At 39.4% G+C, this 13196-nt stretch overlaps 1 protein-coding gene across 3 annotated transcripts in view; it reads right to left on the bottom strand.

The window, feature by feature from the left end:
• LOC121885419 (WD repeat-containing protein 7) overlaps nucleotides 1-11126 on the bottom strand; it is a 111300-nt gene extending 100174 nt beyond the window's left edge. Inside the window, exons 1-9 of one of the 3 annotated variants that reach the window (XM_042394851.1) lie at nucleotides 10969-11126; nucleotides 9202-9373; nucleotides 8895-9001; nucleotides 8580-8658; nucleotides 8071-8245; nucleotides 6974-7050; nucleotides 6092-6211; nucleotides 5757-5902; nucleotides 5480-5582 (exon numbers count right to left, since the gene is read on the bottom strand). In XM_042394851.1, coding sequence (XP_042250785.1) covers nucleotides 5480-5582; nucleotides 5757-5902; nucleotides 6092-6211; nucleotides 6974-7050; nucleotides 8071-8245; nucleotides 8580-8658; nucleotides 8895-9001; nucleotides 9202-9360 — 966 coding nt within the window. In that variant the 5' untranslated portion in view covers nucleotides 9361-9373; nucleotides 10969-11126. Of the gene's footprint in view, nucleotides 1-5479; nucleotides 5583-5756; nucleotides 5903-6091; nucleotides 6212-6973; nucleotides 7051-8070; nucleotides 8246-8579; nucleotides 8659-8894; nucleotides 9002-9201; nucleotides 9374-10824; nucleotides 10885-10968 lie in introns of those variants that run through there. The other 2 variants (XM_042394853.1, XM_042394852.1) reach the window with 2 other exon arrangements.
• Nucleotides 11127-13196: the final 2070 nt, after the last annotated feature.

Genomic DNA, 13196 nt, shown 5'->3' with positions numbered 1-13196 from the left:
GGAAACCAAAGAGAGGAGCAAACAAAACAGGCTGTTCACTTTTTTTCACCAACTCAGCAGCTCACACCTCTATCCCAGCAATTTGAAAATGAGTCTGAAAGATAAGTGATTATTTTACAAACATGTGTAAACATGTAATGACCTCTCCTACATAAAGATTATCTGCTTTTACATTTTTTTTCTAAAAAATACGGTGTTCCCCAAGGGTTCATTCTTGGCCCGATGCTGTTTTCAATATAAATCAACTTATTTCTCAGTTAGGAAAAATTGTATCATTCATAAAGGTGTGCTTGAAAACAGGATTTTGTAATCTTAGTTGTGCAAACTTGTACAATTACCTTCACAAGTTACGTGGCAAAAAAACTTGTGTGGGTGTGTACGTTTTGTCAGGTTTACTGCATTGTTTACTCATATCAATTTCATTCAGAATTCAAGTAGTCACATTGTTTCTGCAATGCACCATGTTAGCATGAAGGATTTGAAAGGATAAAAATACACAACATGAGACTGACTTCAGCTCGCTGTCTATCAGCAGGATGAATGTGAGCCACTGAGTGGATATCAGTGTTTTCACTGCTGTTCTCACAGTTTGCTCCTCTCATATCCAGCCATCACTTTCTGGCTGAGCTGCAAAGTTACAATTTAATTTAAGAGTAGTTGACCGTAAACCTTTTATGGAACAAAAACCTCATCAAATTTTCAGCGACCTCACTCAAAAGGACCATGCACAGATTCACACTATCCTTTATATGATGTCCAAAACCCAGAACACAAACAGAACACCATGTTTGTGTTCTGGGTTTAATTGTACAAATATCTCATCACTGTAAGAGACATTTCAACAATGGACATTCAGCAGTATTATATAGAATTAACCATTTGTGGTCAGTTAATGGGTTAAAACTGGCGTGGTCCTTTAAAAATAGTATAATACTTGGCTCTCATTTTACGGTGCAGAAAATCTAACTTTAACCATTTTGACTTGACTATGTTTAAGACACACAAAATGGCACAAGTTTGGAATTAATTTATCATTGATTTTTAAAGATTATATTTTAACTAAAGGCTACTAAAATGGTATACTGGGGCAATTGCTGTATGTTCATTCTAGCATTTGCAGCTCAGCCGAGAAGGTTCTTCGTCTTGCCTTTGGTTTTCTGTAAGCATTTTTTGGGGCTTACTGGCGCCTCTATAGGCCGGTGGCGGTATAGCAGCTCTGGGGTGTAGAGCTCCAAGTCGCACCCGTTGGCAGGGAGGCACATCACCTCCACAACCACTTCCTCCTCCTCACCTCCTTCTCTTTCCTTCTGAGAGGAGGGAGGAGTTGAAAGGAGGGAGGGGGTATGGCAGCATCAGAGGACAGAACAATACAACATAAATAATAAAAAGTCACAGATGACAAATTAATACATACAGGACAATAAATTATAAATATACACATATAACAACAACATACTGCGGGTCCCAATTGAAATCATAAATACACAGAACACTCAAAACACAGCAGGTCAGGTTCACACACATGGATTAAGCCCGACCCTACACCATCTGATACAAGACTAAAAAGCACTCAAAGTAATCATTTAGTTATTCTTAGTAAGTAGGAGTAGCAGTAGAAGTAAACAATCTTCATAGATTTCATTATTATCATTAAAACACCAAACACTTTTGGTCCATGCCTACAGCCGGTGCTGTCCGTCACTTTCTGCGCTTAAAATGACAAAAATATCAGCTGTCAGTTGTTGCTAATTAATGTTCATGAGTAACTTGATGGCAGGCCAAAAAAATTAAACTTGGCTGTTGTAGATTTGTGTGCTCTCTGCAAACTGGTGTCTGTATTCAGCAAAGATCATTTGGGAGGGAAGACACTGCACTCTGTAACACTACTCTACAACTGTGAGTGGACTGAGTGGTTCTGTAGTTCCAACAATTCCAACAGAATGATGCATGTTTTTTCTCGCAAGTCAATGTCAGGAGTTACATTCTCCAGTTTAACTTTCATTCATATATCAATAATTTAAGCTAATCAATTTAATAGTTTAGAACCAGGACTTCAGTATTCGGATCAAGTAGCTCATGTAAAATAAGGGGTGTCAAATTCAGTAGTCTACAGCTGTGTTATTCCCATGTGTCGGATTCATATTTAATCAACATTTAGGTAAATAGTGTCATCCAAAACATGCCGAATTCTCACTGGAGGATATTTGTTCTTCAAATTATTGTGAAGTTAGTGTCTGTTGTTTTCAGGATCTCATTCTATGATTTTTACATCATATGATTTTACATTGACTGTCGTCAACTTTATTTACTTTCTTTAACCATATTGTGTCTTTAGTTCAGATGTTTTCACCTGTTTCTTCATGGAGAGCTGTGCTCTAACCGTGTTAGTGTCTTACACTATCCACCTTCTCTAGAAAGTGAGAGGATAACAGAAAGCTGGCAGCTGCATGATATAACCGTCATCTTTTTAAAAGGCTTAGCGTTGTTGACTCATCTTGTCTAACACATCAATGTAAACCTCTCTGGTGCGGACCGACAGCATCTCCAACATGTGAGCTACTACTCTTTCCCTCTGATCTTTAAAACATCACCAGGTCTAATCCATGTGCCTGAAGTGAGCCCCAATGATCCTAAATTAAACCAAAGACCATCAATACAAACAAAACACAGTAAGACTGCCAACACAGTAACACATTACACACAGATACATGTACAGATGTAGCCACTGTACATTTGAAGCCCCACATTTACAGTTTACTGCAGTTGACAGGATCATCTTAGCTGGCATCATGTTAGTCTGGATTAGTTAAGCCAGTTTGAAGAACAGGGCGCAGTTCAGTTTGGTACATTCTATGGACCAGCTAATTACAGTCTACATTTTTGTACATATGGAAAGTTCTTGCAGTGTGACAAATGTCGTTTGTTCTCTAGACCAGTGGTTCCCAGCCTTTTTCTTAAGGGACCCCTATTTTACCATTTTGTACACGGATGACCCCCATTGCCCCCCACCCACATACATTACAAAAAAGGGGAAAGTATCCTACTTCTTTTGAAATATTTTTATGTATATGTCATTATATTCACTGCAAAAGTGAACCTCAAAAGTGAATTTAATACCTGCAGGAAGTTTGTGTAAAAATGCTGAACAGATTATTTCCTGTGGGTATTATAATGTATCACAGGATTTTTTTTCATATATTTTTAGGAACTTTTAGGAACAGAATTCTTTTTCGGTATTATCATTTTCTTTTAATTTCACTATCATACATATGTTTCAATAGTCCAAGCAGCCTGACTTTTAATGAGAGCTCTGAGCCTGTATTTCTTGAGCCAGTGATGGGATGTCAGGTGTGATTTTGGTGATAGCCAAACTGAAGTTACTGTGTACATCAAGTTTGTTGCCTGCCTTGGTTGGCAACAAACCAAGGCATGGTGACCGGAGCGCTGAAAGCAGCCTCTGACAGGTATGTTGTGGCAAATAAAAAGATAAATCTGGTGATTGTGTGACGTGCAAGTCTTGAAACGACGCTTGATCCTTTCACAAGCCAAAACCACTTGTGTCCATGTTGAGCGTAGAATCTCTTCAAGAGAGAATTTGACTTGATATCCATGAGCTCATCCTCAGCTTGGAGGTACTCCACATCCTCTTATTTTGTGCGAAATGGGTCTATCACCCATGCATCTTTTTGGGACATGTTCATTAACATGAATGGTGAGTTCATCTCCTCCTGAAGCTGCTCCATGTGGGGGGTGAATTTCCTTAATTCCCTTATTTGATTTTTAAGTTCAATGAAACACACCAACACTTTGCCCCCAGAAAGCCAGCGCACCTCGGTATGAGGGAAGAGTGTCTGGTGTGCCTCGTCCTCGCAAAGCTGCGCAAAGATCTGTTTGTTGACTGGGCAAGCTTTAATAAAGTTGACTATTTTTACTACAGTCTTTACAGTTTCATTCAGTTCCTTACAGAAATGTTTGCTGTTTGTCACAAGTTCCTCTTTTCTGAGGAAAAAATTTCTGGGTTGCCCCACCATCTCAGGGTGTTTAGTAGTCTGGTGTTGCTTCAGCTTGCAGGGTTTCATACTTTCATTCGCCAATTTCTCACTGCAAATGACACATTCAGTTCTAATTTTGTACATAATGTCTATGAACCCAAACTCAATATAACTGTCTTGGGAAATCCTCTTTTTCTTTTTAAGATATTCACCACTCTCTTCTCCCTGACACGCATTTTTCCATCAGTTCTTTGTTTTTACTATGTACTTAGTAAAAACAAAGAACTTGTACTGTAATACAGAACCAGGTAATTTAGCCAGCTTGCTCTGCTAGCTTAGCTCTGTGAATACTGCTAGTTTTCATGTCTACATGATACAAGATTTTTTTTTTAAAGTTTATATCTTTATTTACTTTTTTCTAAATAAATGAAGACATAAACTTCTAAAATAACCCTTAAATTCTGTTGTCTTCTTCACAGAAATGACATGAATGAAATGCTAAGACATGTATGTTTTATATATATAAAAAATTACACCCTTACAATCAAGAGGGCCCCTGTGGAACTTTGGCAACCTCTAGTGGGGGTCGGGACCCCCAGGTTAGGAACCACTGCTCTCTAGACCATGCTAATCAGGCTAGCTTAACTCATATGGCTAAGATCGTCAACATTAAGAACAAGAGAGGCCAGATCTGGAAGCCACATTTCTGTAGCTGTAAGTTTGCCTGTAAATGACAGTAACACTGGACAAGGAGCAACAGATCGGACAGAAACTGTGTGTCCATATCTTTAGTCAGAGTCAGGTATCATTATGTCTCTGTAAACCTCAAACAGTTACATCATAAGCACCAGCATATGTCTATTACTGCAGGGAACTCTGGACTGAAACAAACTGAAGGAAACTCCAAAGTGAGTAAGTAAAAATATTAATATTCTTTCTAAGTCTGTGATACAATCTATTCTGAATATTATGTCAGAACTTTACATCCACCTGCATGTCCATCTTTACCTGGAAATAGAGGTTTTTGAAAAAGAGCTAAAAATACTGGAAATACTACAGTACGCTGATCCTGATGAGGAGTTTTCACAATGTTGACTTTTGCACTATATGTTGTTGTGAGCAGTCATGTCTAACCGTCTCACAGTGATAAACTGACATCCTGCTGCACCACACACCCTGAATTTGGTACTTTACAAAAATGATATTTTGGTATTCTTTACATAGTTCCCTTTTTTCAAAAACAAGAACGATCAGTCATGTGGCAGGTCACAATTTCACTCAGATGTTTGGGAATTTTTCTGCAGCAATTATTGTAGGTCTGACAATTATTTTTCAGATGTGTAAATTGATCTGAAGCCCAAACTACTATGATTCAGTGTCAACTAATATTGCAATTTTATTTCCCATCTTCCCATCTCTCTGTTGTGCTTCAAGCGTCAGACGTCTGGCTGCTGCAATGTGTGCTTGTGATCAGACGGAGAACTGACCTGTTTGTCTGAGCGGTCAGCAATGCTGTAGACCAGCGGAGGGATCGAGCCTTCTTTAGTTTTCCCAACATCACTACGGAAATGTTCACTAGCAGGCAGACAGCTGGGGAACACACACACAAGTCCAAGTTTACAGTATCTGTGCAACACATTTTACACAGAACAACCCATGACTTTAGCTGAGCATCGCAGTGAGTCGGTGCTCTTCTTCAGTGGTGTTTGCACCATCAGATGACAATGAGCAGTAATCTGAGAGGCAGAGGAGCAGCAGGTTTACCTGGCAGGCAGCTTATAGATGTAACTGCAGCCGTCTTCGGTCCAGATGATGACTTTGTCTGCGGCGATGAACTCTCCTCCGGTCCAGGCCTGGTCATTATCACTGGGCACTGAGCAGAGCAACGAGTAGTCACCTGCATCAAACACCTGACACACACACACACACACACACACGCACACACCCACACACACACACACACAGGAGAAAAGAGGGATAAATATATTAATTAGTGTAGCTGTCAGCTCGGGCTGGGTCATGCAAGAGACACAATTTCAGCATCATGTAGTAACTCTTCTTCAGTGCTTTGTATGTAGTATTATCAGTACTGCTCTTACCCTCCAGTATTTAGAGCAGACGACCAGCAGGCTGCTCTGAGTGAAAGTACAGAAGGAAATACTCTGACAGCTCTGACAGTAGATGGGTTTGGACTCTTCTTCAAACACCGGGTCCAGCTCCTGAACAAACACACACACACACACAAAAAAAATACAGAGCTTGAGATGAAAATAAGGATTAAAAATTTATATCAGCAATACTGTAATGGCCTGTGTTCATTTCAGCTTGCTTTTACACAATTTTCCAACAGTACACACGGGTCTGACAGAAAACTGCTATTTTTTAATTATTTTTTAACCTGCATTAAATTATTTGTTGGCCACTTCAAGGAAGTGGAAACAAGTTGTGAAGACTGCTGACATATCGCCATCTTTTAAGTTGATATGTTGAAATTGTTAGCAAACAGTTGCTTATTTCAACATCCAGCAGTTACGGAGCAACATTATCAATTCATTTGGAGTCCTGTTTCTGTCCACCTGGTGAATATAAGTCTAATATTCACTCTCTTTTAGCTCTGTTTTTGCTCTCGACCAACTCCTGAGGGAAATATCTGGCTCTTTAGCTGCTAAATACTCCTCTATGTTCACCAGCTAGTCTACAGCTAACTGTGTCTGTTTGCCGTTTGGTGCTGAACAGGCCAAAAACAACACTATGAGTGAACCAAGACAGTAAAGTTGCAGCCCGACTGCTAAACAATGAGCTAAAACTCACTATAAAGCGCCGTAAAGTCGTAAAGAGCTGCAGAGTCGCTGATAATTCTCTGTAGGTTCATCACTACAAGCCACGCCTCTCACATTACACACTGTCATTTGATACATTGTTATTACAAAAATATTGAGTATAGCCACTTTAAATAGACAATCATCTGTATGGCGGGGTACCTGCATCCTGCTGACCTCAGCTGTGATGATCCAGACCTTCAAAATCCCCGTCACTGACACCGCCACCACTGTGTCCTCTGTAGACAGACAGAGAGACGACACGTCAGAGTTTGTCTCATGGTTGATCATACAAACATTTGCCTATTAACAGTTAAGAAGACTGACTATTAACATGCTAACATGGACTATGCATTAATTTCAAAGTATAGCTAGAACCACATTCCAACAGGATTAATATAACAGTGAAATGTGAGATCAGTGTTCTATACATTTTCCTTGCACTTCCATAATCATATTTTTCTGCAGGAAACCTATGTGACAGTCATCACCAGTGAACTTATCAAATCATTTTATTTAATATTACTCATAATATTAGTATCATTGGATATTTTCCAGTAACTCTCATATAATAGCCTTTATTTACTTAAATAGGCCTTTTTCACAGCAGGCATTTAGACTTGTCATAGCAGGAAAAGCACAGGTGTTACTAATAACATTGACAATGACTGACTTCTATTCAAGCATGCAAAGACAGTGAGCTAGCAGTTCAGCTATCATTCATTTTATTATCTACAGCTATGCTTTTCCTACTGTGACATGTCAAAATATTGGAACATGTGAGGAAAGGCCTGTAGCAGAGAGAGCCTGACCTTTATTTAGAACAGGCTTTCCTCCAAACTCTAATCAAACCTTTCTCCACTTTTACCCGATGTCTTACTAAATTAATTCTAATATAAAATATCTCTGTGGAGGGGACGTTCAATTTCAGGAAAACAGCTGAAAAACTGCAATTAAATGGAGCTGTAATTGTTACTGGGGTAGGGTGCTTCAGAAAGGATTAAACAAACTGACCAGTGCATTTGAAATTAAAATCACCAAGTCTCCTGTAGAGAAACGTATTCCATCCAAATGAAGCTAAATGCTGATATGAATTCAGCCATTCATTTTAAAGGTTTTCTCTACTGAATTGAGGCGTTGGAAACATATGGTCCAGAACCAACAGTGACACTCTGGACTGTCTGGAGGTAAAATCCTGTCAGCGTGTCTCTGATGTTCATATTGAATCTGTCTTTTCCTGTTTCACCTGCATCTCTCACCTTGTGTTCGGTGGGATCGGATAATGCTCATGGAGCTGATCCAGTCAGGAGAGATCTTGGACACCAGCGAGTACAGGACCTCCAAGCTGGTGGCATCCACCACAAGGATTTCTGGGTAATGGCCGTTACAAAGCAGACGTCCCTCCCTCTGGGTGCCTATGGTGAACTGATAGAACTGGAGAACCATGGAGGATGAGGAGAGACAGAGAGGAAGAGACCGTATGATGAGGAGAGATGGGAACAGCAGCACAAAGTCAAAGCAAAATCTGATCAAAAACATTTTTTTATCCTTCCAGCAGTTGGCAACTCCCTTTCCTGACATGCTTTTAATTTGAAAAATCTGCAGGGAATATTAATTTTCATTGACTTGAAATGTATTATAGTACAGGTAATTCCAACTCCCTCAATGTTTTTATCTGGATTTTATTAGTTTGTCCTCATTTGAGACTCCTACAGTACTTAAACACCAACTTTTATTTGAAAATATGGTATGTGAGTGTGTGTCTTACCTGTATGCCAGTGTGGGCACAGGCCAGCTTTGTGAACTCAATACAACGTCCATCATTTACATCCCATAAACACATCTCTCTGAAAACATGAGCAAACTGAAGTTATTACATGTATATGTGTAGGCAACTGTCTGTCGTCAGACTTACAACCTGGGTTTATATTTAGAACTTTTGCAAGTACAAGTGATAACAAAAAATAAATATGGAAGATTCTTGATGAGTTGTGAAAAATATGCTGATGCCAAAATCTAAGTGTTGATCCATGTTAACAAGTCACTCTGTGGTGCCGTTTCACAGCAAGAAAACTGTACTCACCCACTCTCTGATGCACTGACGATGTACTGTTTGTCACTGCACGCACTGGCTTTAGACAGACAGGTGATGGAGGCTGTGTGACCAAACAACATGGCCCTGGGACAAATCTTTGAGAGGCGAGGAGAGGAGAGAGGAGAGGAGAGGAGAGGAGAGAGAAGAGAGGAGAGGAGAGGGGAGAGGCATAAGAAAAAAAGAAATGTGGAGGAGAGTAAATAAGATAAACCATCTCAGGTAGGTGACAAACACACTCAACCACAAATATCACCATCACCACCACCATCCTCCTCCTCCTCCTCATCATCATTACCTCCAGCTCAGGCGTCATGTCCCAGAGGCAGATCTGTCCATCATGGCAGCCTGTGATGATGGTGCTGAAGTCGTCCATCACCAGCAGGCTGCTGATGCAGTGGGTGGGAGCCGTGCGGCCCCAGAGCACTATGGGTAGAACCAGGCTGTTCCCCGACATTATGATGATGTGTCTGGAAGGAGAGAGGGATAGTTGGATTAAAACGCAGACAATGTGGCTCTGATGAAGGCTCAGCAGTGTCTGTACTGTATTTTGTTGATTTAGGTAGAGTTATGTGTTTTTTACATGAACATATTTTGTACTTTTACATCCTTTATGTGTGTGAATGAATTGTATGTCACAAATTATTTTGTTTGGAAACCAGCTTGCCTCAAATTGCCCCTTGAGGTAGTATTTTAAGAACCACCATTGAACCATGAGAACAGATGCTGAGTATAGATTCCAGACATTAAAGCTGTTGTTAGTTGTACAAAGTAAAATGAAATAACCAAATGAATTGAGAAACTGACTAGATGGGAGTGTATGTCTTAGACTGATCCTGTGAATTAAATATCTGGAAAAACCAGGGTACTTATGTCGATTTAAAAATTCTTATCTTATCTTTCTTATCTTACAGTGGACCAGCTCATTGATTTGTAACACTGACCACAGCAACATAATACAACCAGAGAGCTGGGAATTAGTGCAGGACAAAAACATTTGATGAGACAGCTTTTAGTTTTAATGCTTCGAGCTGTTGAAACAGCCTAACCAAGGATCTGACAGCAGCTGAAAGTGTCAATATCTTTTATTATTTTACCATTTTAATGTATTTGTCCTGTCTTATTATTCGCTTTTTAGTGAACTGCGCTAATCTGTATGAAAGGTGCTATACTAATAAAATTAGACTGATAGAGTCGGGTGAGGTTCAATGTCTAGACACAATGGTGGGAAATCTCGAAAACTGGCATATAAAAATGTGTTTGATATGCTTTTTAAATATATACATATATATCTTATTATAATAAGACTAGTAGTTTACAGCCATGCCATTTATTAACGTGTGGTATGTTGGCACATTGTCATATGCAGTATAGTAACATACTAATATGAACATTACTCTTTCTCCCTGTAACGTTACAAACGATTATTAGGTTTTCTTTTATGGTGTGCTTTAATTATGTCACTGGTAAGTCCGACACAAACACACCCTCAATGCGTCACGAATTACTGTCCTGTCATGAATACATACGCAGAAACAGCAGACAGTGTGTTTCTGTAGAAAAATAAACAGCACACAGGTTCACATTTAACCAGTATGAGTTTGTGTTTTAAAGATAACCTTGGCATTACATTCGGGTTTACAGGCTGCGCAGCAACGTTAAGGTGTAAGAGGGGATATATTTAATTTATTGTCAGCTGCAGGGCAGTGACCGACACCTGGGAGGAAACCAGCAGTGAAGAATACTGCAGGTATTTTAGCCAAAAGCGATAATTGATAACTGGTACTAATTTTAGGCCGTTAGAGGACATATTAGCTGATTAGCTGAAAGTAGCATGTCTAGCTTCATTATTTACCGCCAGTAAACGTACAGTGCTAACTTAGGAGGGATACGAAGAGAGATATGGTTTTGTTTTCATTACCGTTTAACATATGCGTGTAATATTATCAGAACAGCTGCTACTGTGCTGCATTAAAGCTAACCTACAACTGCAATGTCCCGACTTCCGGGTTAGCAACACGGCTAACGGGATCAAAACACAATGCTCGAGTTTGTGGATACGCACCAGAAACAGCTGTCTACTGAAACATCTCCTGTCAGCTGACGGCTTCTCGACGAAAAGGTTCCCTCCGTGACAAATTAAAAACAAATATACTGCTGGATTCGGCTTGTTTTTAGCTGCTTCTCCCACGGACAAACCTCCTGTCAGCTGATCACGCGACAACTGAGAGCCGCATCCGGTCGCATGTTTTCAAAATAAAAACACGCAGTATTCGTTTTCCATCCACAGACTGCATATAACTAAAAAAAACTTTATATACAGTCTATGTTTCCATCCTGCTGACGTGACGTTTAGTGTGAAACTGTTCTAGGCCTTAGAAACAGTAGTTTGACAAAAACAACTAATAACTCAAGGTCCGTCTACTTCTTCTTTTTTTGAGCTTTCAACCTGCAATATAAAGCTAATTCCCCTTGAACTGTTTTATGACCAAGAGCCTGGCTTGAGAAATCAGATTACTCAAGTTTTAGTTGATACTCCTCTGGACGTCCTAAACCGGAGAGGTCTTGAATTAATCCACATGGATGTGAGAAGCTTGGTACCAAAACTGGACTCCATTAGAATCTGAGGCCAACAAAACAATCCAGATATTTTAATTCTAACAGAAACCTGGTTCTCTGATAAAATTAAGGAGGATGTCAATGCATTTGATGGTTACTATACATATATATGGTGGACCAAACCACGAGGGGGGAAGTTTTGTTATTTTTGTGAGAAACTCTTTCACTGTGTTGTGCTCTGTGTCTATACCAAAAGAATTTGAATTTCTAGCATTAAATGTCTCTTTAAATCCTAATATGGTGGTAATCGGGCCTATAGCCCCCATCTGCTCATCCTTAGATAAAAAGTGCCTTAGATAAATTGGTAAATCTTATATCTGAGTATGAGGCATCTGAAGTCCTGCTCATGGGTGATCTTAACCTTGAATGGTTAAGTTCTTTTTCTTAGGGGCTAAAAAAAAATCATTGTATTGGCTAATTTCTTCACCTACTCAGCCAGACACCAGGAATCTAGAAAAGTCAACCCTGATATATGCAATCCTAACAAACAAACCACATAAAGGCTCAGGCAGTGGTGTGTTTACCCTAGACTTAAGTGATCATTGTCCAATTTTCTGCATTAGAGATTCAAGACAATAAAGGATTCCATCACATATTATTCTAAAGAGAGACTTTAAACATTTTGCTGAGCAGGATTTTCTTCATGATTCATTTCTCAGTGATATTACAAGGTTATGTGCTTTTCCTGACGCTGAATTAGCCTTAAGCCACTTCACAGATGTTTTTAAATCCTTAGCAAATAAACATGCTCCCTTTAAGAAATACAGGGTTAAAAATAGATTGAATCCTTGGTTCACGCCTGACATCTCAGAGATGTTAAGGTTAAGAGATGTAGCATGGGCAAAAGCATGAGGCTCAAAGTCCTCCATGGATTGGCAGATCTTTAGACAGTTGAGAAACAAATGTGTCAGAGCAGTTAGAACTGCTAAGTCATGTTATTTTGTTGATACCCTGCCCAATGGGGGCGGAAATCCAGCAAAATTTTGGAAAACAATAAAGTCACTAAATCATGGTCATGCTTACTCCCTATCTGTGCATCTTTCTCTACATTCTGTCCTTGTCTCAGAAAAAGAAGAAATCTGATATTTTTAATAGTCATTTTATTTCTTCTGGTCACCTGTTTGAAAAACCAAAATCTATATATGCTTACCTCAGTTGAAGATGGGTGCAGTTTTAATAACATTAACCCTTTGGGGAAAGATTTCCCATTAGACAGTTCTCTGTTGTGGAGGTTTTTGATGCCCTGGCCTCAATTGACCAAAAAAAGGCTATTGGATCAGACCTCTTGAATACAAGACTCTTACAAATGGCTGCACCTATTATAGCTTATTCTTTAACTCATATTTTCAATCTAATATTTGTATATGGGGATATTCCTGAAGTGTGGTTTCAGACATGGATATAGCACTTTGACAGCTGTATGTAAGATGGTAAATGATATCTGTTCTCTGGATAAGAAGTATTGTATTGCCCTGTTCATTGATTTGTCAAAAGCATTTGACACAGTTGATCATACTCTTCTTTTGGATAGACCTAGATTAATTGAGATTGACACAAAGGCATGTAACTGGTTTCACAATTATCTTACTGGCAGAACTCAAGCAATAGTAGCGGACGGTCATCAATCCGGTTTCCTTGAAATTCCAAAAGGGGTGCCACAGGGCTCAATACTAG

This window comes from Thunnus maccoyii, chromosome 19 (assembly GCF_910596095.1).
Source record: "Thunnus maccoyii chromosome 19, fThuMac1.1, whole genome shotgun sequence".
Classification (NCBI taxonomy): domain Eukaryota; kingdom Metazoa; phylum Chordata; class Actinopteri; order Scombriformes; family Scombridae; genus Thunnus; species Thunnus maccoyii.
Note: the sequence above shows the minus strand (reverse complement) of the source record. Positions and strands in the feature narration are given on the sequence as shown.